Source organism: Bos javanicus, chromosome 7 (assembly GCF_032452875.1).
Source record: "Bos javanicus breed banteng chromosome 7, ARS-OSU_banteng_1.0, whole genome shotgun sequence".
Taxonomy (NCBI): Eukaryota; Metazoa; Chordata; class Mammalia; order Artiodactyla; family Bovidae; genus Bos; species Bos javanicus.
Window position 1 is genome coordinate 11,928,981 of NC_083874.1, and position 20,959 is coordinate 11,949,939.

Genomic DNA, 20,959 nt, shown 5'->3' on the forward strand with positions numbered 1-20,959 from the left:
CAGACCCAGGCACATTTGCAAGGAGCATGGACACAAGACCGGGATCCTCTGTTCTAGGTCATCATCGGGAGTATCTTTGAGGTCATCTGGGCTGTCATAAAACCCGGCACATCCTTTGGAATCAGTGTGTTACGAGCCCTCAGGTTATTGCGTATTTTCAAAGTCACAAAGTAAGTCTTTGGGTTCCCTGGCATCCCAAGGTGGGGATGGGGGCTGGGGCGGGGTCACCTCCTTCCCATGTTGGGAAGATGGGCTCAGCTGCTGCCACCCTGGCCCCAGCCTGACCCCCATACCCCAACCCTGGCCTCTCTTGGCAGGTACTGGGCATCTCTCAGGAACCTGGTCGTCTCTCTTCTCAACTCCATGAAATCCATCATCAGCCTGTTGTTCCTCCTTTTCCTATTCATCGTCGTCTTTGCCCTTCTGGGAATGCAACTCTTTGGCGGCCAGTAAGTGCTCAGCAGCTTCTCTTGACTTCTGCTTCCCTGGGGTCCAGCCCAGGGCCTCCCACCCTTACCTTGCTCACTGCCTCCAGAGACCCAGGCCCACCTGCACCACACAGTCTGCCTTCCTCATGGCCTGGATGATGCCCAGTGCACCCACCCAGATGGGCAGGGCCCTGGGTACCACTCAGTATGTCTTTCTAAGGGAAACAGAGATGCTGGCGATGTTGCCCTGGAAACAAGATACTGAGCCAAGCCCTCACACGCCTAGGGTGGGACCAACGTGAAATGTTTGTGCCCTCTCCACAGGTTTAATTTCGATGAAGGGACTCCTCCTACCAACTTCGACACTTTTCCAGCAGCAATAATGACAGTTTTTCAGGTACAACCTTCACCCAGTCCCATGAATGCAGGGCCCCATGGAGAAGCACCAGGGTTCATTAGGAGGGGGACAGGAAATGTGGGCAGGAGCCTTTATTGTGGCTGTTCCACAGGAAGAAATGGGTAAGGCAGGTTAATCAGGCTTAGGATTGGCTAGTTTGAATAATTTCGGCAAGTCCTGGAGCTGTCTTGAGTTATATGGAACCTGACCCTGGGCTAATTCCAACAGTAGAATATTGGCCTAAGTGTAAGAGCCCAGTAGTGGAGATGGTTTGGAGTGTGGGCTCTGAATTGGTTGGTTTTCATTTTTTAAACCACACCCACAGGCAAATTGTTTACTAACTCTAAGAATTAGCTAGTCCTGACTCCCCCCAGGATCAGTAAGACCCCTCCCATATGTCAAAGCATCAGAATATAGAAAATAATAGACATCGATAATACACCATCTTCCCCGTGACTGGAAGACACCCCAATTCCGTATTCCAAAGCAGACAGATTGACCGTGGGTGGTCCTGCCAAACCAACTTCTGCACCCATGTAGGCACATGCCCCAAGGTTTAGAACTGGCCAAGCTGGGACTTCCAGAGCTGTTCCATGTGGGTTCTGTCTCTTTAGAGAACAGAAAGTTTATGGGAAAATGTGACTTCACTCCTCTCTTCTCCTGGGGGAAGGGGAACTTCTGAATGAGACCTGTAGACAGGGGCTTGGAAAGGGAAACCATCCATGAAATTCTGAGCCTTTACATCAATGATTATCGATAGTAGTCATCACCGCCCATATGTCTTCAGCACAGGGCTTGTTGCCCAAGAGGTATTTGTCCCCCAAGGACACCTAGAAGTATCTGGAAACATTTTAGGGTTGTCGCAAGTGGGGTGTGGGGGTGTTACTGGCATCTAATGGGTAGAGCCCAAGGATGCTGCTTAATACCCTGCAGTGCACAGGACAAGAGGAAGTTCCCAAATGCCAGCAGTGCCAAGACTGCAAAACCCTACCTAATGGATTAACATCTTTGGAGTTCTTTCATATTTACTTTATCCTCATGAAAATAATGGGGCTTCCCTTGTGGCTCAGATGGTAAAAAATCTGCCTGCAATGCAGGAGAGACCCAGGTTCGATCCCTGGGTTAGGAAGATCCCCTGGAGAAGGGAATGGCAACCCACTCCAGTACTCTTGCCTGGAAAATTCCATGGACAGAGGAACCTGGCAGGCTACAGTCCATGAGGTCACAGAGCACTGGACTTGACTGAGCAACTAACACTCTCACTTTTTTTCACTTTCATGGAAATAATGCAAAGGAGGGAAGCTGGATATTTTTTTAACAACCGTGTAGATCCTGCATACACATCCCTTTAGCCCTTCCCATACACGTCAGCATCGTGTCTGTTTGCCAGCACTTGCGTCTCTTTACCTGAGGCTTCCTCTGATCACCTGTACCACCACCATCCCCACCCCCAGATACAGCAGTCCAGAAGTACCTGTGGATATATAGCAAGAGAAATTTACGTCTCACAGTTCTGAAGGCTGGAGGTAGATCAGGGTGCATCCAGGGTTGATTCCAGGTGAGGACTCTCTTCTGGCTTGTAGACAACCGCCTTGTCACTTCTCTCACACACAGCAGGGGGAGGGAGGGAGACAGAGAGGCAGAGAGAGACCAAATTCTCTGCTGTCTTTTCTTATAAAGGCACTAATCCCCTCATTGTGGCACTTGTGGTAAAGAACCCGCCTGCCAATGCAGGAGATCTATGTTCTGTCCCTGAGCCAGGAAGATCCCCTGGAGAAGGGCATGGCAACCCACTCCAGTATTCTTGCCTGGAAAATCCCATGGACAGAGGAACCTGGCAGGCTCCCGTCCATGGCGGTCACAAAGAGTTGGACACGACTGAGCACACGATCCCCTCATGAGGGCCCCACCATCATGTCTTCAGCTAATCCTAATTCCCTCCCATCTCCAAATAACATCACATGAGGGTTTATAGCCTCAACATATACGACTCAGCCTATAGCAAAATCTCCCTATCATATCAGAGAAAACCAGAAAGATCTGAAACTCCTCTTCCAGGGTCACTTTTTGCTAGAACAGGCTGAGAGCTCCTCCACGCAAGGACAGCCCTTTGCTCTCGCAAACGGCCAACACCATCCCCACCCAGAGACAAGGGCCGAGAAAGGGCCCACACGCCAGGTTCCGGCTCCACAGCTGCATCTCTGAGGGGCCCAAGGTTGAGGGGGGGTTGGCTGTGTGTTTCTCCCTCCCCTTTCAGATCCTGACGGGCGAAGACTGGAACGAGGTCATGTATGACGGCATCAAGTCTCAGGGGGGCGTGCAAGGCGGCATGGTGTTCTCCATCTACTTCATCGTGCTGACGCTCTTCGGGAACTGTATCCTCTGGGGGGTGGATGAGCCCGGGGCCTCAGGGAGAGCAGGGGAAGCATAAGGGAGGGGTTCAGGAGTCCCAGATATCAGGGTTCATGTGGCAATACTTTCCCTAACTCCAGCGTTTGCAGACACCCTCCTGAACGTGTTCTTGGCCATTGCGGTGGATAATCTGGCTAACGCCCAGGAGCTCACCAAGGTGGAGTTGGTGGGAGAATGTTGCTGTGCAAAGTTACCACCTGCTCATGGCAGATCAGGACCGTGCCAGGCAGGGGGTAGGGTGGGGTAGGGGGACAGGAGCTGGGGTCAGAGCCTTTGTCCCGGCTTCACTGTGCCAGGGAGAAAGGCACCTCCTCCCCCACCCCCAAAATAGACTGTCCCTCATCAAGTGGCTTCTTCAGCAAAGGAGGGCGGAGGTGGGGGTGGTTAAGGCAGCAGGGTTGCTGCAGGAAGCAGATGGCAAACTCCACCAGAGTGCCCGTTTATAGGGAGTGGGCAGTGTCGAGGGGCTTCCAAGGAATGCGGCAGCCTCCAGGCGAGCAGGCACTGTCAGCACCCTAAACCCGGAAGGAGGGGACAGATGGAGAGTAGCCCAGACAAGGTTCTGAGGCTCAGTGTGTGTCCCCGTGAGCTTGGGAACTGGCCGGACTTCACCACTGAGCAGCAGCAGTAAAGAATTATATGATGCTCATGGTTCCAGGTGTAACTGTCATTTCCTTTTGGCAGAAGAGGGGACTGAGGTTCAGAAAGGCAGAATCACTGACCCCAGATGGGATAATGACAGCTGCTATTATTTAAAGCATCATGCTATACATGTCAGGAGCTCAGCATAATTTGGGGCATACAGGAAGTGATCAATAACAGGAACCTTTGTAAGTCACTTCGCATGACCAGAGATCCGGAGCTACAGCTCTTCATTTTACAGAGCTGGGAAAGGGAAGGCTAGGATTCAAACCCAGACTTGGCAAGTTCCAGAGCCTGAGTTCTTTACCCACACACCCTGCCAACTTTCATTTGAGCCCCAGCTGAGCAGGTAACGATCAAAATAAAAATTAACAACCACCAAAGGAAACGTGATGGCCCCTCTCGTATGGCAGACACCAGAAAGCATGAGATAGGGAGTAACTGTTATCCCCATTTTGCAGATGGAAAAACTGAGGCCGAGAGAGGCCAGGACCTTGCCACATAGCTAGGAACTGAAAGAGCAGAGGTGTGATCCCTCAAAGAGCAGAGCACAGTAAATGAAATCAGAAAGGAATTTGGGGTGTGGGGGTATGAACTGTTCATGTGAGGAAGCAGCCCAGTTTTCATTCATGGTCAGTGGTATTGGATTATTTGGGCAAAATCTTATGCCAAATGCCCTTAGGGCAGCCCTGTACTCCCTGGGATTCAGGTCCACCTCAGCTAGGCACAGAGAAGGCAACATTGCTTTCAGGAACACAGCTTATGCCCTCGGGATAGCCCCTGAGCAGGGCTGCTAGGAAGGGTTGAACGGGTACTGCACCGCACAAGGGAAGCCGAGCACCTTTTGCAGTTTGAGGGGAAGCTGTCTGGAACAAAGGCATGTTAGGAGGTGGTCGTGGTCTAGCCCAAGCCTTTCACCTGCAGCCCTATCACATTAAGAGAACATATGCAGAATCATTCAGGAGGGCCAGGCCTGGGGCCTGCCTCAGCTTCACCGCCCCATCCCCCATGCCTTAAGGTACACAGGCCATATTCAGGGAACCGAACTGAACTGAGAAGACTGCCAACCGTCCATCTGCCAGCCATGGCAGGAGGGAGGGAGAGTTTCCCAGGCCCAGCCCTGACTGGAGGAAAGACGGAAATCTCTGCCACCCCCTAGCATACGGCCACAGTCCTGGCCACCATGGGGCTGACTGGTGTCACTGTTCCAGGGGCTGATTTTAACCATGAGCTCATCTAGGTTCCAAGACCCCATCCTCAAGGGCTGCTGTCGGGGAGGGGGTGCCCCAGGAGGGTGGGAAAAGAGAGGGAGAAAGCTCATCGCCTGTGAAATGTCATCCAGACCCTCATTCTTCCCTTCGTTTATTCCACAAGCATTTCTTGGGCATTTAAAATGTGGCAGGGACCCCACTCAGCCCCTGATGTGGTTAATTTTTTTTGATTGAGGTATATTTGATTTATAATGTATTAGTTTCTGGTGTACAGCAAAGTGATTCAGTTACAAACATAGATTATTTTTCATATTTTTATTATAGTTTATTAGAAGGTTTTAACTATAGTTCCCTGTGCTACATCATAGGACCTTGTTGTTAGACAGGTTTTTATCTCATTTAGCCCTCACAGAAAACCTCATAGGCAAATTCTCTGAGCCCCATTTTACAGACTTTGTTATTCATTGAAAAGCATTTATTGAGCACCTGCTGTGAACAGGGCCTGGTCTAGGGGCCAGGGAAATAGCCAGGAATAAAACAGACAAATCTCTGCCTTCATTGATATTCTAGCAGAAGAGATAGACGAGAAAGAAACTTGTCAGCTAGTGATAAGTGCTAAGGAGAAATATGAAGTAGGGAAGTCTAGGAGTTGAAATTTTAGAGGAAGATTGTGAGGTACAAAGAAAGACTTCGTCCAAGGTAAGCAGAAAGTGGAGGAGCTGCTATTTGAATCCAGACGGATCCAGAATTTGTGCTTCTAACCATATGCTGCACGGCTTGAACTCGAGCGTGTTTCAGACTCACCTGGGAGCTTGTTGAAAACGCAGGTGCTGGGGCCCGGGCCAGGTTCTTCAGGAGGCCTGGGAATCTGCATTTGTGCATTTGCAGTGTATCCGAGGCAAGTAGTCCAGGGACTCGGCTCTCAGAAATGCTTGGATGTGATGCCAGAAAGAGGGGTGGACTTGGGAGAGCAGGGTGGCCAGTCGAGTCCCACCCCTGTGTTGTCACTGACACAGAGTGTCCTGATCTGACCATTTCCGAGGTGGTAAGGTTGCTTCTTGCCCCAGAGATCCCAGCGCAGTGGGAGAGGTGCCCTGCCACCGCATGATCTTGCTTATTGGCGGGTTTGTCTCTGGCCATTTCTTTCTCGTTGCTTTTTCTTTGCTTTTTCTTTGTTGGCTTTTCTGTTTTACGAATGAGGCCCTGCATGAAGGCTGAAGAAGGATTTAAAGCCCCAAAACGTCTTTTTCTGTATGTATTTTATAAAACATCTTCCCCCATCCTCCTCCTCTCTGAACCTAACCGGCTGAGAATCTGAGTTCCTCTCCTGATTCCCCTTCTGGAGGCTGTTGGCAGTGCATGGGATGGGCTGTGGGTGCCAGATTTTTCTGCACGTGGAGGCTTATTGGTGTTTTATTTAAAGTCTTGGTTCAGAGAGCTTAAATGACCCAGGAAGTAGAATGAGAGGAAAATCTTTGCATTAATTTCCAGCTCATTGAGACAGAGTTACAGAAAAATCTCCATTGTGGGAAAGGAAGGCAGTCTTTTTCCTTTCCTTTTCTTCTGTGTGTTAAAATAGGGTTCAGAATGAGCTGGATATCAAGCCTGGACATGAAGGGGATAGCAGTACACTTAACCAATGAGTATACATTCCGATTAGGGGGCCTCAGCTCTGATTGGTTGATACCCAAGCCAGACCTGTTTGTAAATATCTCAAATGATGCCCCTGGTTAACAGTAGGGTCAGAGATGCGGCCCCAAGGCCCAGTTCATAGTTTGTGAACAGGGATCCTATGTGCCTTTTAGGATGAACAAGAAGAAGAAGAGGCTGCCAACCAGAAACTCGCCCTCCAGAAAGCCAAAGAGGTGGCAGAAGTGAGTCCTCTGTCTGCAGCCAACATGTCCATAGCTGTGTAAGTGCCACCAACTCTGAGATGCTCTCTGGGCTCCTCAGCCTCTGCACCCTCCCAGTCAAGGATTTGGGGGCAGGGAGCAGTCCCTAACTGCATTGAGCCTTAGGAAAAAGTACTTCTGCCCTCCCACCCACTTTCAGTCAAGAAATAGTTAATAAACACATACTCTGTGCCAGACACTGTTGCTGAAAATACAGCATTAAAAAGAGGTTGAGGTGTATAGGGAGGGCTAGGAGTGATGAGCGTTATGATTTAAGTGAAATTGTCAGGGGTGGTCTCAGGTGACAAAGCCTGAAGAAGGTGAGGGAGGAGCTCATCTCAGGCAGTGGGAACAGCATGTACAAAGGCCCTGAGGCAGGAACGTGCCAGTGTGGTTAGGGTACCAGAAAGAAGCCCATGTAACTAAAGTAGAGTGAGTGTGGTGGAGAAGTGGCAGGAGGTAGAGGCAGACAGGTGATGAACAGATCCTGTAGGGCCTTTTGGGCAGTGGGGAAGACACAGAATTTTGTTCTGAGCCAGGGGAGACACATGGACAGTTCTTAAGGAGGAATAGGGACTCAGGTGCCCTCTAGGTACTATCAGGGGAGCAAGGGCAAGAGACCAGGTTGGAAAGGACTGCACTGTTCCCTGCAAAAGAGATAATAAGGAATGGACCAGGGTGGTGCCAGAGCAGGTGATGGGTATAGCTGAATTGTAGACAGATCGTGAAGGTAAGAGTGAACCAGAATTTGCTAGTGGATCAGAGGTGGTCAGGTGGTGAGAGTTAAGGTGTTTTGATTAAAGAAAGATTCATTAACACTGCTGCTGCTGCTGCTAAGTCACTTCAGTCGTGTCCGACTCTGTGCGACCCCATAGATGGCAGCCCACAGGCTCCCCATCCCTGGGATTCTCCAGGCAAGAAGACTGATACACCGATATTCTGAATCGTGCCTTTGTTGGGTAGTCCCGGGACTTTGCAACACTGTGGGGCAGTGCACCACTGGACAATGTAGAGGGGGCTTTCTTTCCCAGAAAGCAAGGAGGTGGCTGTGAAAGGAGAACACAGGGAGATACATGCTCAGACATGGAAGCCCATAGGAGGTGATGGTCTGTATACAAATACAGATACACACAGAATGCCTGGAAAAATCTGAATGTTTGAGGGCTTCAGTTGGCACCCCCAGCAACAATCCCACTGGTGTTTTTCACCATCTCCATAGAGATACTGTCTCAAGACTCCCAAGTGCCTATGCGAGGGCTTCCAGAACCTGCTGCAGGTCAGTGTTCATTATGATTGGCTGTCTCAGAGATTAAGAGTATTCTGAACATCAGGACCGCCCCCAGGGGCCCTGTACTACAACTTGAAGAGGAATAGAGAGGTCAGTCGATGAACATACACCTGACTGAGACCCCCATTAGACGAAATGCCCAGCCAAGCCAGGATACCCAAGATGCCCACCTGGGCTGAGACTCCTGTAAGGCTGAGATGACCAGCCAGGTTGAGTTTTTCCACACACGTTAAAACACCTAGTTGGGTGGAGATACCCAGCCAAGTCAAGATATCCCACCTGGTCCAAGAGACCTCCCCCTACCCAGGTCAACATGCCTTTCTGGGCCAAGGTACCGATACAGGTGGAGATGCCCACTGGGCCGTTATACCCACCCGGGCAGAGATGCCCACTTGGGTCAAGATGTCTGTCTGGGCCAAGGTACCTGCCTGAGCAGAAATGCCTACCTAGGTCAAGATGCCCACTGAGACAGGTATCTGGGTGAAAATGCCCACTTGGAGCAAGACATCCACCAAGGTGGAAATACCTAACTGAGCTGAGATCTCCACCGGGGCCCACACACCTGTTGGCCTGAGTGGCCCCTGCAGGCCACGACGCCCAGCAGTTCCATAACCCCGGCACGATTTCTTTACAGGAAGGAGCAACAGAAGAACCAGAAGCCCGCCAAGTCGGTGTGGGAGCAGCGGACAAGCGAGATGAGGAAGCAGAATCTTCTGGCCAGTCGGGAGGCACTCTACAACGAGATGGACCCAGACGAGCGCTGGAAGGCCTCCTACGCTCGCCACCTGCGGCCCGACATGAAGACCCACCTGGACCGGCCGCTGGTGGTCGACCCCCAGGAGAACCGTAACAACAACACCAACAAGAGCCGGGCGGCCGAGCCCACGGTGGACCAGCGCCTCGGGCAGCAGCGAGCCGAGGACTTCCTCAGGAAACAGGCCCGCTACCACGACCGGGCCCGGGACCCCAGCAGCTCCGTGGGCCTGGACACCCGGAGGCCCTGGGCGGGCAGCCAGGAGGCCGAGCTGAGCCGGGAGGGGCCTTACGGTCGCGAGTCGGACCACCACGCCCGGGAGGGCGGCCTGGAGCAGCCGGGGTTCTGGGAGGGCGAGGCGGAGCGGGGCAAGGCGGGCGACCCGCACCGGAGGCACGCGCACCGGCAGGCGGGCAGCCGCGAGAGCCGCAGCGGGTCCCCGCGCACCGGGGCCGACGGAGAGCCCCGCCGGCACCGGGCGCACCGCAGGCCGGGCGACGAGGCCCCGGACGACAAGGCCGATCGGAGGTCCCGGCACCGCGAGGGCAGCCGGCCGGCCCGGGGCGGCGAGGGCGAGAGCGAGGGCCCAGACGGCGGCGGCGAGCGGAGGCGGCGGCACCGGCATGGCCCTCCCCCAGCGTACGACGCGGACATGCGCAGGGAGGACAAGGAGCGCAGGCACCGCAGGAGGAAGTAAGTGGAAGCGATGAAACCCAAGGAGTATCAGCTAGCTACCTGGTACTCTCCCGAGCCGCTCATTTCAGCTTCTTACCAACCCGCAAAGATAGATGGCATTGCCATAGCCCATTTCACAGATGGGGAAACAGAGCTGACTTGCCCAAAGTCACACATCTAATACGTAGCCTTGAACCCAGGTCATCTGGCTCCAGAAGCTGCAAACTGTCACGCCCTTGTATCAGGGAAACTACAAAAACTCTCCCCCAGAATGGTATGGCTCTTCTTCCATGTGCTTGCGGGTCGCCTTGGCCAAGGGACTCCACGTCTCTGGGCCTCAGTTTTCTCAGTCTGTAAAATGGAGATAGTGGGATTGAGTCATTCCGGGAATTAAATGATGTAGTAGATGGAAAGGGCCTGAAAGCAACCGACACGTAAGTGCTTGGGAAATTTAGATCCTTTTAGCTGTTACTGAGTCAATCATTTTTTCACCTTACATTATTTTGCTGGGGGGTGGGGGGGCAGGGAACGGTTGTTGAAAAAGCCACTCTGGGTCAGAATTGAAGGATGAGCAAGGTTCAAGGCTTTTGGAGGCATCTCCCAAGCCAGAACCTCATCCAATCAGAAATGACACCCTCTTTTTTATAACAATATTCCGTAACACTACCTAGAAGATCCTACAGTGTTTGTATATTGAGGAACCCAAAAACTTAAATGCTGAAACAGCCAATGATCTTTTATTAATTAGCATCCTCTTTTCTATCACCTGCCACTAGGACATCATCTTGGTTGTTTCTTTTTTAAAAAGAAAAACAGTTTTTCTAAGTCTCTGTGTTTTCTTTTTTTGACATTAGGTATTCTTTTTCTCAGGTTTTATTGAGATATAATTGCCAGGCAGCATGGTTTAAGTGTTAGGCTTCCCTGGTGGGTCAGATGGTAAAGAATCCACCTGCAGTGTGGGAGACCCAAGTTCGATCCCTGGGTCAGGAAGATCCCCTGGAGAAGGGAATGGCAACCCACTCCAGTATTCTTGCCTGGAGAATTCACTAACACTTTTACTTTAATGGTACAAGTGTAAAGAGTATAGCATAATGATTTAATTTACATACATCAGCGCCATATTGGTTTTTAATAATGTGTTTAAACGCTTCTGTTATACTCCATATATACTAAACTAGTACTTCTCAAAATTAAATGTGTACAAGAACCCCCAGGGATCTTGTGAAAATACGGATTCTAAATAAGTAGGTCTCAGATGCAGCCTGAGATTCTGCATTTCTAAGGAGTCAGTGCTGGTTGGGAGACCACACTTTGAATAATGAGACTCTAGAGAACCAAATGAAGCAATTCTTTTTCTTTTTTTAATATTTATTTATTTGGGCTTCCCTGGTGGCTTGGTTGGTAAAGAATCTGCCTATAATGCAGGAGACCCAGGTTTGATCCCTGGATAGGGAAGATCCCCTGGAGAAGGAAATGGCAACCCACTCCAGTATTCTTGCCTGGGAAATCCCACGGACAGAGGAGCCTGACAGACTACAGTCCATGGGTTCCCAAACAACTGGACTCGACTTAATGACTTAACCACCACCTTTTATTTATTTGGCTGTGGCCAGGGCAGGGGTGATGGTGGAGGGGGAATCTTCCGTTGCAGTTAGCCAGCTTCTCTCTTGTGACACACGGGCTCCAGAGTGCTCGGGTTCAGTCGTTGCCACGCACCGGCTTAGTTGCCCCATGGCATGTGGGATCTTAGTTCCCCAACCAGAGATGGAACCCACATTCCCTGCATTAGAAGGTGGATTCTTAACCACTAGACTGCCAGGGAAGTCCCCCAGAGTGAAGCAATTCTGATGCAGGCACCTATGCACAGAATCACCATGAATGCGATAGGTGCAAATGCTAGCTGCCTCAGGGTGCCAACAATTCAAATGACATGAGGGAGTTACCATCAGTGTTGAGATGTTCCAAAATGGTGAAGTTCCACGTGACTTAGTCTACTCTTCCTTCAGTTTGTCTAATACTTGCATTCCAGGAAGATGCAATGAGTATTTAAAACATGCAGCAGGACTTCCCTGGTAGTTCAGTGATTGAGAACCTGAGTTTTCACTGCAGGGGGAAGAGGTTCCAGCCCTGGTCAGGGAACTAAGATTCCCCCATGCCACACGGTGTGACCAAAAAAAATACTTTATGCTGATCTGTAAAACAGAGTTAGGTTAAAACTCAAGGCTCAGGGACCTCCTGGTGGTCCAGGGTCCAGTGGCTAAGACTCTGTGCTCCCAGTGCAGGGGGCCTGGGTTTGCTCCCTTGTTGGGGAACTCGATCCCACTTGCTGCGACTAAGACTAAGAGTTCACATTCCACAACTAAAGATCCCACGTGCCTCAACTAAGGTCTGGCAGCCAAATAAACAAGTGAATAAAGAAAACTTAAAGGTTCCGATCATTACAAGCAGATCTTTCACCTGTGTGAGGGACGTTAGAAAGTCGTGAAGGAAAAAGAATAATTCTTCCCCAGTGAGACTGCCTTGCACATGGTAGGATGTTTATACACCTGCCTCCCATTTCCTAAATGCTCACAGTGCCCCCTAGTTATTATGGCATTAGTTCTCCACATAGCTCCACAACAGCCCTCTGAAAAACCATTGTTCCCCAAAAGGGAATAGTGTTCTAGGCTAAGAACAACATATGCAAAATCCCCAAGATAGAACAGAAGGAGGCGAGTTTGTAGTTTGGAAGGAAAGGAAAGAGTGGAAGAAATTGAAGGGACGATAATAGGTCAGTAGAATCTTGAGTCCTTCCCGGGAAAGGGGAGGCCACTGGAGGGGGATCTAGGTGGAATAAAGTCTAGCATAGGACTCCATGACTAAGACCTGGAGAAGAAAGTGGCACCCTGGCCAGTATTCTTGCCCGGAAAATTCCATGGACGGAGGAGCCTGGCGGGCTACAGTCCATGAGGTCACAAAGAGTCAGGCACAACTGAGCAGACACACACCATAATTAAGAACCAATGGGTCACTGGTGCTGTTAATATAACTAATATTCCTGTTGTTATCATCCTCATATTTATACCTCCTCCTATCATTGAAGGAGGCAGAATGACAAGGATAGAAAGGGAACACAGCCTGGTGGTGAAGGGCAAGGGTCCTGGAGCCAAGAGGTCACACTGCTGCCCCATTGCTTGCTAGCTGTGTGACTTTCAGCGTGTTACTTCCCCTCTCTGGGCCTCCATTTCCTCATCTGTAAAATGGGGATAAGAACGGTACCTACCAGGACTTCCCTGCTGGTCCAGTGGTTAAGACTCTGTGCTTCCACTGCATGGGGTGAGAGTTCGTTCTCTGGTCAGGGAACTGAGGTTCCACATGCCTTGTGGAGTAAACGAATTATATTTTAAAAATGGTACCTACCTCCTAGCATAGATATAAAGTTCAAATGAGTTAATACTTGTAAAATGCTTTAAATAGTGCCTGGCTTATAATCAGGGTTCAGGAAATATTAGCTCTTATTAGTATGAATATGATTATTCGATACTCAAATGTTAACTGTTTTTAGTAGTAGCACTAGTAATAAGCATTCAATAAGTTTTAGCTCTTTCTATTGTTACATCGTCATTACTATTAAGACGCTTGTATCAATTGACATAAAAACCAACTTTAAATCCATAGCCTTTAGATTGTTCACTTAAACTGCCTCTTTTTACAGATGGGGAAACAGGCCCAGAGAGGGAAAGGTGTTCCTGAAGCGGAGAGCCAGCCGATAGTAGAAGTGTGATAACCCAGCTTTCCTGAATCCCACAGGTGGCCCATGCTCCCCCTTCTCTCCAAGTACTTCCCCACCTCCACCCCCAAATCCACACCAGGAGGGCTCTGCTCACTCCTTTATTAATAGATGTGTCAAATGCCCTGGCCAGGAGAGGCGTTATTCATTTGGCTGATAAAAAAGGTTCTAATGATCACTGGAAATAAAACTTCATAAAGATTCAGACACTTTTAAAGAGAAAAAAAAAAAGAAAAGCCATTCGTCTGCTTGGGAAAAAAAAAAAAAGAGGGATTTCCCTGGTGGTCCAGTGGTTTAGACTCCACACTTCCACTACAGGGGACACGGGTTCCATCCCTGATCAGGGGAACTCAGACTCCACATGCCATGCAGTGCAGCCAAAAAAAAATCCACATATAGCATTTGGAACAATGCATGGTAGAGAATAAGGTCTCAACGATCTTAGCTAATATTATCCCACATGCTGCATGGCACGACCAAAAAAAATAAGAATGGTGAAGATAAAATCTTATTCAAGGACATAGCATACTAAAAAGACATTTCAGTTCTATATTATGATAAAGCCAGTGACCCCAACAGTCCTGCCTCATGCATTTCTGCTCTTGTCATTCCTTAGGTTTTTCCCCAGACATGCTCTGTGTTTTTGATTCTCTAGAACATTGACAATTAGTGTAATTGCTTTCCTGTAGTCCCAGCCTTCCCCCCGCTCCCACATTTCTACTTTCATCTCTTCCTCTTCAGCTTTAACTGTCCCCCTCCTCTGAAACTTTAACTGGCTTCCCCCAGTGGAAAGTGAGTGGAGCACATTCTGTTTTGTATTATTAAACAGTTGCTGGCCCCTGATTCCTCATACCAGGCAGCTGAGCCCAGTGTCACCCCAGGCCCACCAAAATGAAAACGGAGCTTTCTCTGAATCGCTGCAAAAATCTGTGGATTGCAGGGCATCCACCACTCCCTGATAACCAGGCAGTGCCTCCTGCTTGATTTGGCTGAGCCAGAGGACGTTTTGCCAAGACCTGTACCACCCGAGAATTAATATCTCAGCTATTGGCACACTAGTTCCACCTGCTCCCATCACCATGACAACCTACTTCCCAAAAGGAGCAAGAAGAGAGAGACTGGACTTCTGAGCCTCACAGTTGATCCTTCATGGGATGGGGTGAAAGGAGGGGCTCCGTCTTTTAATACTGATTCTTATAGTATCCTCAATTTGCTTTGGCCAGTCTCCTCAGCACCTCTGTCCCATGCACCCCAAGTCATCCATTGCCCCCATGGTCTTCACTGAATGGTGCTGTAGCTTAAGAGCTGTAGGACCAGAGTCCAGCTCAGCCTTTTCCCAGCGGGGTGACACCATGCCTTTACCTCTCTGGGCTTCATCTTCCTCATCTGTAAAATGAGCCTAATCCTAATGGCAGCATCTCAGATAGTGGCTGTCGTGGGGACTCAATGAGTTAATAGGTGCACTCCTAAGGACGGTGGACCACAAGGAAGCAGGCCCACCCATCCTCTGGACCTAGGGACTGGAGCATGCCCTGGGCAAGCTGTCCGTAATCCTTAGCAACCAGATGCTGAAGTGATCAGCTGGCAACGGGATGCGGGCGTTATGCAATCAGTTGCCTATTGCAAGCAGATGATGGCAGATCCCCAAGAGGGAAGGGGGAAGGGGCCTGACTTCAAAGTTTCTGCCCCTTTTGAGTTCTCCTTGGAGACACTTCGAAATAAAACATCCTGGAGACTGATATAGGCCTCTGCAGGCTGAGCTTGTTAAAACTCCATGGCAAGCAGAGCCAACAGAAGAAACAAAAACAAGACAAAACAAAAGACCCTCAGATCCCCTTCCATCTGAACAAGGGGCTCTCGGTCCGTGCGTGAGGCTGTCCCTTTAACAAAAGGCACGCTGTGGTCTCAGCTGCTGTGTTATTTAGTACAGTCTCTCTGGGTGGTGACCAAAGGATTCAGATTCTCTTTGAAATGATAACTTCACTGAGCCCGCTTTTGGGTAGAGCTCTGCTTAAAACAATATATAAAATGAGAAAATATCCCCAACCAGCTTTTTGACTGATGTCCAACTTCTAAAAAGGTACCGGGAGGGGATTAGCATTAGCAACCTCTTTGTGGGCTGTGGAAGAGGTTGAGGAAATATTGGTTTAAGATTTATTTCACTTAATCCACACCATAAGAGCTGATGCTCAGTGTCCAGGGATCAGTGTCAGTTTCCCAGGGCTGCTGGCAATCCTTGGTGTTTGCGATCCCTTGGCCGATAGAAGGATCACTCCAGTCTGACTTCATCTTCACACTGCCCTCTCCTCTGTGTGTGTTTCTCCCCTTGTCTTCTAAGGACGCTTGCCATTAGATTTAGGGTTCACCCTCATCCCAGATGATCTCAAGATCCTTCATTACATCTGCAAAGACCCTTTGTCCAAAAGATGGGTACGGGGAACTTCCCTGGTGGCCCAGTGGTTAAGAATCCGCCTGCCAATGCAGGGGACACGGGCTCGATCCGTGGTCCTGGAAAATCCCACATGCCGCGGAGCCACTAAGCCCTTGTGCCACGACTACTGAGCCCGAACGCTCCATGCCTGTGCTCCGCAACGAGAGAAGCCACCACTGTGATGAGAAGCCTGCACACCACAACTAGAGTAGCCTCCACTCGCTGCAGCCAGAGAAAGCCCGCCCACAGCAACAAAGGCCCAGCACAGACAAAGCATAAAAAAAGATGAGGAAGCTGAGGCTCAGAGAGGTTACTCAAGCTACAGAGGGTCGCACAGCTAGTAAAATGGCCTTGGTGAAACTCAAAGCCAAATCAGTCTTCTGAAGTGTCAGCCTAGCACCTGCAAGTGACGAATTGGCCTGGGCCTGTCCTTCTCCCTGTGAGGCCTCAGAGCTGCTGCTGCTAAGTCGCTTCAGTCGTGTCTGACTCTGTATGACCCCGTAGACGGCAGCCCACCAGGCTCCCCCGTCTCTCGGATTCTCCAGGCAAGAACACTGGAGTGGGTTGCCGTTTCCTTCTCCAGTGCATGAAAGTGAAAAGTGAAAGTCGCTCAGTCATGTTCGACTCTTAGCGACCTCATGGACTGCAGCCCACCAGGCTCCCCATCTCTGGGATTTTCCAGGCAAGAGTACTGGAGTGAGGTGTCATTGCCTTCTCTGAGGCCTCAGAGACACAAACCCAAAAGTAAATTACCTCGTCTTTCTTCTGCTTGGTTAAAAACACCATGGACTTTTGCAAGTTAAAATCTAAAATTAAAACAAGGAAGATGGTACTGGTGGTTTAGCCAGTGGAAGGACCTCCAGGGGAGGTCAGCATTTTTTTATGAATTTTTAAACGGAGGATAATTGCTTTATTTTTTATTGAAGTATAGTTGATTTACAGAGGCCGACTTTTTAAAAATTTTTAAGTGTTAGATAGATTCAGGGTTCCAGATTGGGCCTTGAGAACCAAACCCATGCTGTCCAGGGGCCTTGGTTCCTGTGATTGCATCTAATCTCCCAGGTGTTCCATGAATGGATGCAATCTGAGGGCTGTCTTTTGCTCGTTTCTGGTCTCTTGAGTGAGTGTGTGATGGAGATAGCCTGACAAAACCATTTTCTAGTATACCTGACTCAGCTTCTTTGGGCCTCAGTTTCCTCATCTCTGTAATGGACACAGTAGCCATTTGGACCTCATAAGATTGCTCCAGAAGTTAGTGAGTTGAAATAGAAGAGAGGCTGGCCCACTCTATTGGTGGTTACAGAAAGTGTCAAAGACTTCCCTGCATCCACCGACTGTGGGCTGACCCCCTGGGAGATCTCAAACAGCTTAGTAAGAGAGCTGCAGGGTCAGGTGGGGGTTAGCGTGGGTGCTGGAGCCATGTGGTCTGGGTCCAAGCTCTGTCTGCTACCAACTAGGTAGCCTAACTACATAACTAACTAACTAACTATATAACTACCTAACTAACTAAGCAGGGCCCTTCCTGTCTCTGGGCCTTGGTTTCCTCATCTTAAAATGGGGATAACGGTACTACCCGCTCCCTGTTTTTTTTTGAAAATGAGCTGACGTATGTCATGTCTGGCACACAGCAAGTACTCCGTGAGTGTGAGCTCTTAGGAGGAGACATGAAGGGCATGGGGTACAGAATTAGGGGTTGCCTTTCAGAAGAGTCAGAGGGAGGGACTTGCCTGCTGGTCCAGTGGTTAAGACAGCACTTCCACTGTAAGGGTTGAGGGTTTGATCCCTGGTCAGAGAACTAAGATCCCACATGCCACGTGATGGGGCCAAAAAAAAAAAAGGCACCATTTCCACCACTAAAGAGGTGGTATTTATGGCTCTGCTTTAGCCACCCCTGGAAGCAGTGTATGTCCTTATCCTGCCAAGGAGCTAATGGGAGACACAGAGACAGGAGCAGGAAGGTTTGGATTGGAGAGATGGAGGCTCTGGCAGAAAGTTCTTTTCCACTCTGATTTCTCCATGAAGGAGTAACCTCGTCTCCTAGGAAGCAGCCCTTCTGGCAGGAGAAACACCACACTGAAACCTGCAAGGGTGGGCACTTACATCCCCATGAGGTCTTTTTTGGAAGCACAGACCCTTAACCACTGGACCACCAGGGAAGTCCCCCCCATGGCATCTTGATCCCTAACAAGAATGGACCAGGCACAGGAGAATTTCAGAACACAGCCCCTCGATGGCCAATGGAATCTTAGGCAGGATCCAGACATGTCCCCTCTATGTTCTAACTCACTCACGGGTTCTTTTTTGTTGGCCTGCCTGCTGCAGAGAGAACCAGGGCTCCGGGGTCCCCGTGTCAGGCCCCAACCTGTCGACCACACGGCCAATCCAGCAGGACCTGGGCCGCCAAGACCCCCCGCTGGCCGAGGATATCGACAACATGAAGAACAACAAACTGGCCACTGCGGAGTCAGCCAGTCCCCACGACAGCCTCAGCCACGCCGGCCTGCCCCAGAGCCCAGCCAAGATGGGGAACAGCATGGACCCTGGCCCCACGCCGGCCCCCACCACCACGGCCACCAACCCTCAGAACGCCGTCAGTCGCCGGACAGCCAACAACCCGGGGAACCCGTCCAACCCCGGCCCCCCCAAGACCCCTGAGAACAGCCTTATCGTCACCAACCCCAGCAGCACCCAGGCCAACTCAGCTAAGACTGCCAGGAAACCTGACCACACCACGGTGGACATCCCCCCAGCCTGCCCACCCCCACTCAATCACACCATCATCCAAGGTACGAACCCCAGTCTCATACATCCCTGGGCAGGGGAGCCGGCCTCCTGGGCTTCCTCCCCAGAGGCGCAGCTAAGGGACTCCGGACAGTGACTCCACCTCTCTGGCCTCAATTGCTTCCTCTGGAAAATGGGTAGAGACATAGTTCCTGCCCCCACAGGGGCTGCTAGGAGAATTAAATGAGATAGTATGGATATGATGCCTGGCAAGTACACAACAGGTTAGCAAATTTTCCTGCCTCCCAAATTCCCACAGGGGAGCCAGGAAGCCCCCATATCTGAGGGGTCAGCAGATTCCTCTGATGGAAGTTTGGGGGGAGTGAGATAATTCTCTAGGCCAGCGCCATCCAAAAGAAATGTGATGCAGGCCACCTGTGTAATTTTTTTTTTCACCTCTGTAATTTTAAATGTTCTAGTAGCCATGTTAAAAAGAGAAGGGAGGAAAAGAGGAAGCAGAGGAGGAAGAAGGAAGAAAGACATAAGTGATTTAAAACATAAAAAAGAGGGACTTCCCTGCCAGTCCAGTAGTTAAGATTCTGCTTTCCAACACAGGAGGCAGGGGTTCAATCCCTGGTCAGGGAACTGAGGTCCCACATGCCACAGGGTGTGACCAAAAATTTTAAAAAATAAAAAGAAACAAATGAACTGAACTTTAATAATAAATTATATTTAACCCCAAATGCTATTGATTTATATCCAAAGTATTAACATTTCCATGTGTCAATAATGTATTTTACATTATTATTACATATAGTTACATTCTTTTTCTCCTACTCAGTCTTGAAAATCTAGCATGTTTCACACTGCATACCTCAGTTTGGACTAGCCGTGTTTCAAATGGTGGACAGTGCAGGCCTAGCACCTTGAGGAATTGGCTGTTTTTGCCTCTTCCCAAAACCTCCCACATGTAACACCATGATCCAAGAAATTTGGAAATTATCCAAACTGGAAATTTGGAAATTATCCCCTGGGTTTATTATTTTTAAGATGATAGCAGTAGCCCAGTTCTGTGCAAGAGCTGTCCATAAGTTTACCCTGTAAATCCTTGCCACAGTCGTACAAGGTAAATCTTGTCACTGTGCCCATTTCACAGATGAAAAAACTGAGGCTCAGTAAGGCTCAGCCTATCCATAAACCCATAATGCAACTAGGCTATGGGATCAGTGCTCAGGAGGGTGGTGCCTCACCTCAGTCAGGAGAAGGGTGTTAATGGGGGGAATCCTACATTTTGACTACGGGAGGAACTCAGTATTCCCATCTGCAAAGTGGGGCTTTGGGGACTCACCCTGCCTGCCTCCAAGTGACAGTATGAAGGTCATCAGGGCCTGAGGACAGGTCTGTATTAATATCCGGTAAAGGTCACAGCAGACTCAAGGCTGTAGAATGATTAAGAGCAAGCCCTCTGGCGCTGGGCTGCCCAGGTTCAAATTATAGCTTTGCCACTTCCCAGCTGTGTGGCCTTAGGCAAGTCTCTGCACCTCTCTGTGCCTCAGTTTCCTCATCTGTAAAGTGGGGATCATAAAGTACCAACCTCACAGGGTCAAGTGAAGGTTCAATGGCATAATAGGGTGCCTGGCACATAGTAGGCGCTTTGCGTCAGCTGCTTATTGCCACTTTGGGAATGAGGCAGGAGATCAGAGGTGGGAAACCACGGAGGGAGCCCTGTGTTGCTTCTTATCCCAACAGTGAACAAAAACGCCAACCCAGACCCACTGCCAAAAAAGGAGGAAGAGAAGAAAGAGGAGGAGGAAGACGACCCCGGGGAAGACGGCCCCAAGCCCATGCCCCCCTACAGCTCCATGTTTATCCTCTCTACGACCAACCCGTGAGTATGGCCCATGGCCAGGGCAGGGGGCCCAGGGCTCCCACTGGGGCAGTGAAAGTCAGGCCAGAGGGCAGACCCAGACAAAGCGTAATGGGGGAGAGTCACCTCTAAGACCATTAGTCCATAGAGAACTTTTGAGCAATTAAAGAATGATGTCCCTTTCTTAAGTTGTATAAGATAGAAACTTATCATAAAGTACTTATTTCAAAAAACTGATTCCAACTGGTTTGTTGGAAAAGACCCCCTCCTGCCATCAGCTAGAAAATCATGATCATAAATACCCAAATCTACACCGTCTGTGCTGTGAGAGGTGTCCTGTAGAAATAGCTGCTTTGTACAGTGCACAACGTTTACAACTGTACATGACAGCCCTGGTTCCTGAGCTCTGCTCCTAACTTATGCTCCATGAGGGTTTGGATTCTGGGTAGATGGTTTTTGAGTTCCATGGCCC

General features: G+C 49.8%; 1 protein-coding gene across 5 annotated transcripts in view; it reads left to right on the forward strand.

Moving 5' to 3' along the window:
• The window catches only part of CACNA1A (calcium voltage-gated channel subunit alpha1 A), a 253,586-nt gene that overhangs the window by 161,069 nt on the left and 71,558 nt on the right, over window positions 1-20,959 (forward strand). For all 5 annotated transcript variants that reach the window (XM_061421929.1, XM_061421925.1, XM_061421926.1 and 2 more), the window contains 9 exons: window positions 58-170; window positions 318-449; window positions 753-825; window positions 3,083-3,200; window positions 3,327-3,394; window positions 6,896-7,002; window positions 8,905-9,717; window positions 18,222-18,685; window positions 20,370-20,508. In XM_061421929.1, coding sequence (XP_061277913.1) covers window positions 58-170; window positions 318-449; window positions 753-825; window positions 3,083-3,200; window positions 3,327-3,394; window positions 6,896-7,002; window positions 8,905-9,717; window positions 18,222-18,685; window positions 20,370-20,508 — 2,027 coding nt within the window. The remainder of the gene's footprint in view (window positions 1-57; window positions 171-317; window positions 450-752; window positions 826-3,082; window positions 3,201-3,326; window positions 3,395-6,895; window positions 7,003-8,904; window positions 9,718-18,221; window positions 18,686-20,369; window positions 20,509-20,959) is intronic.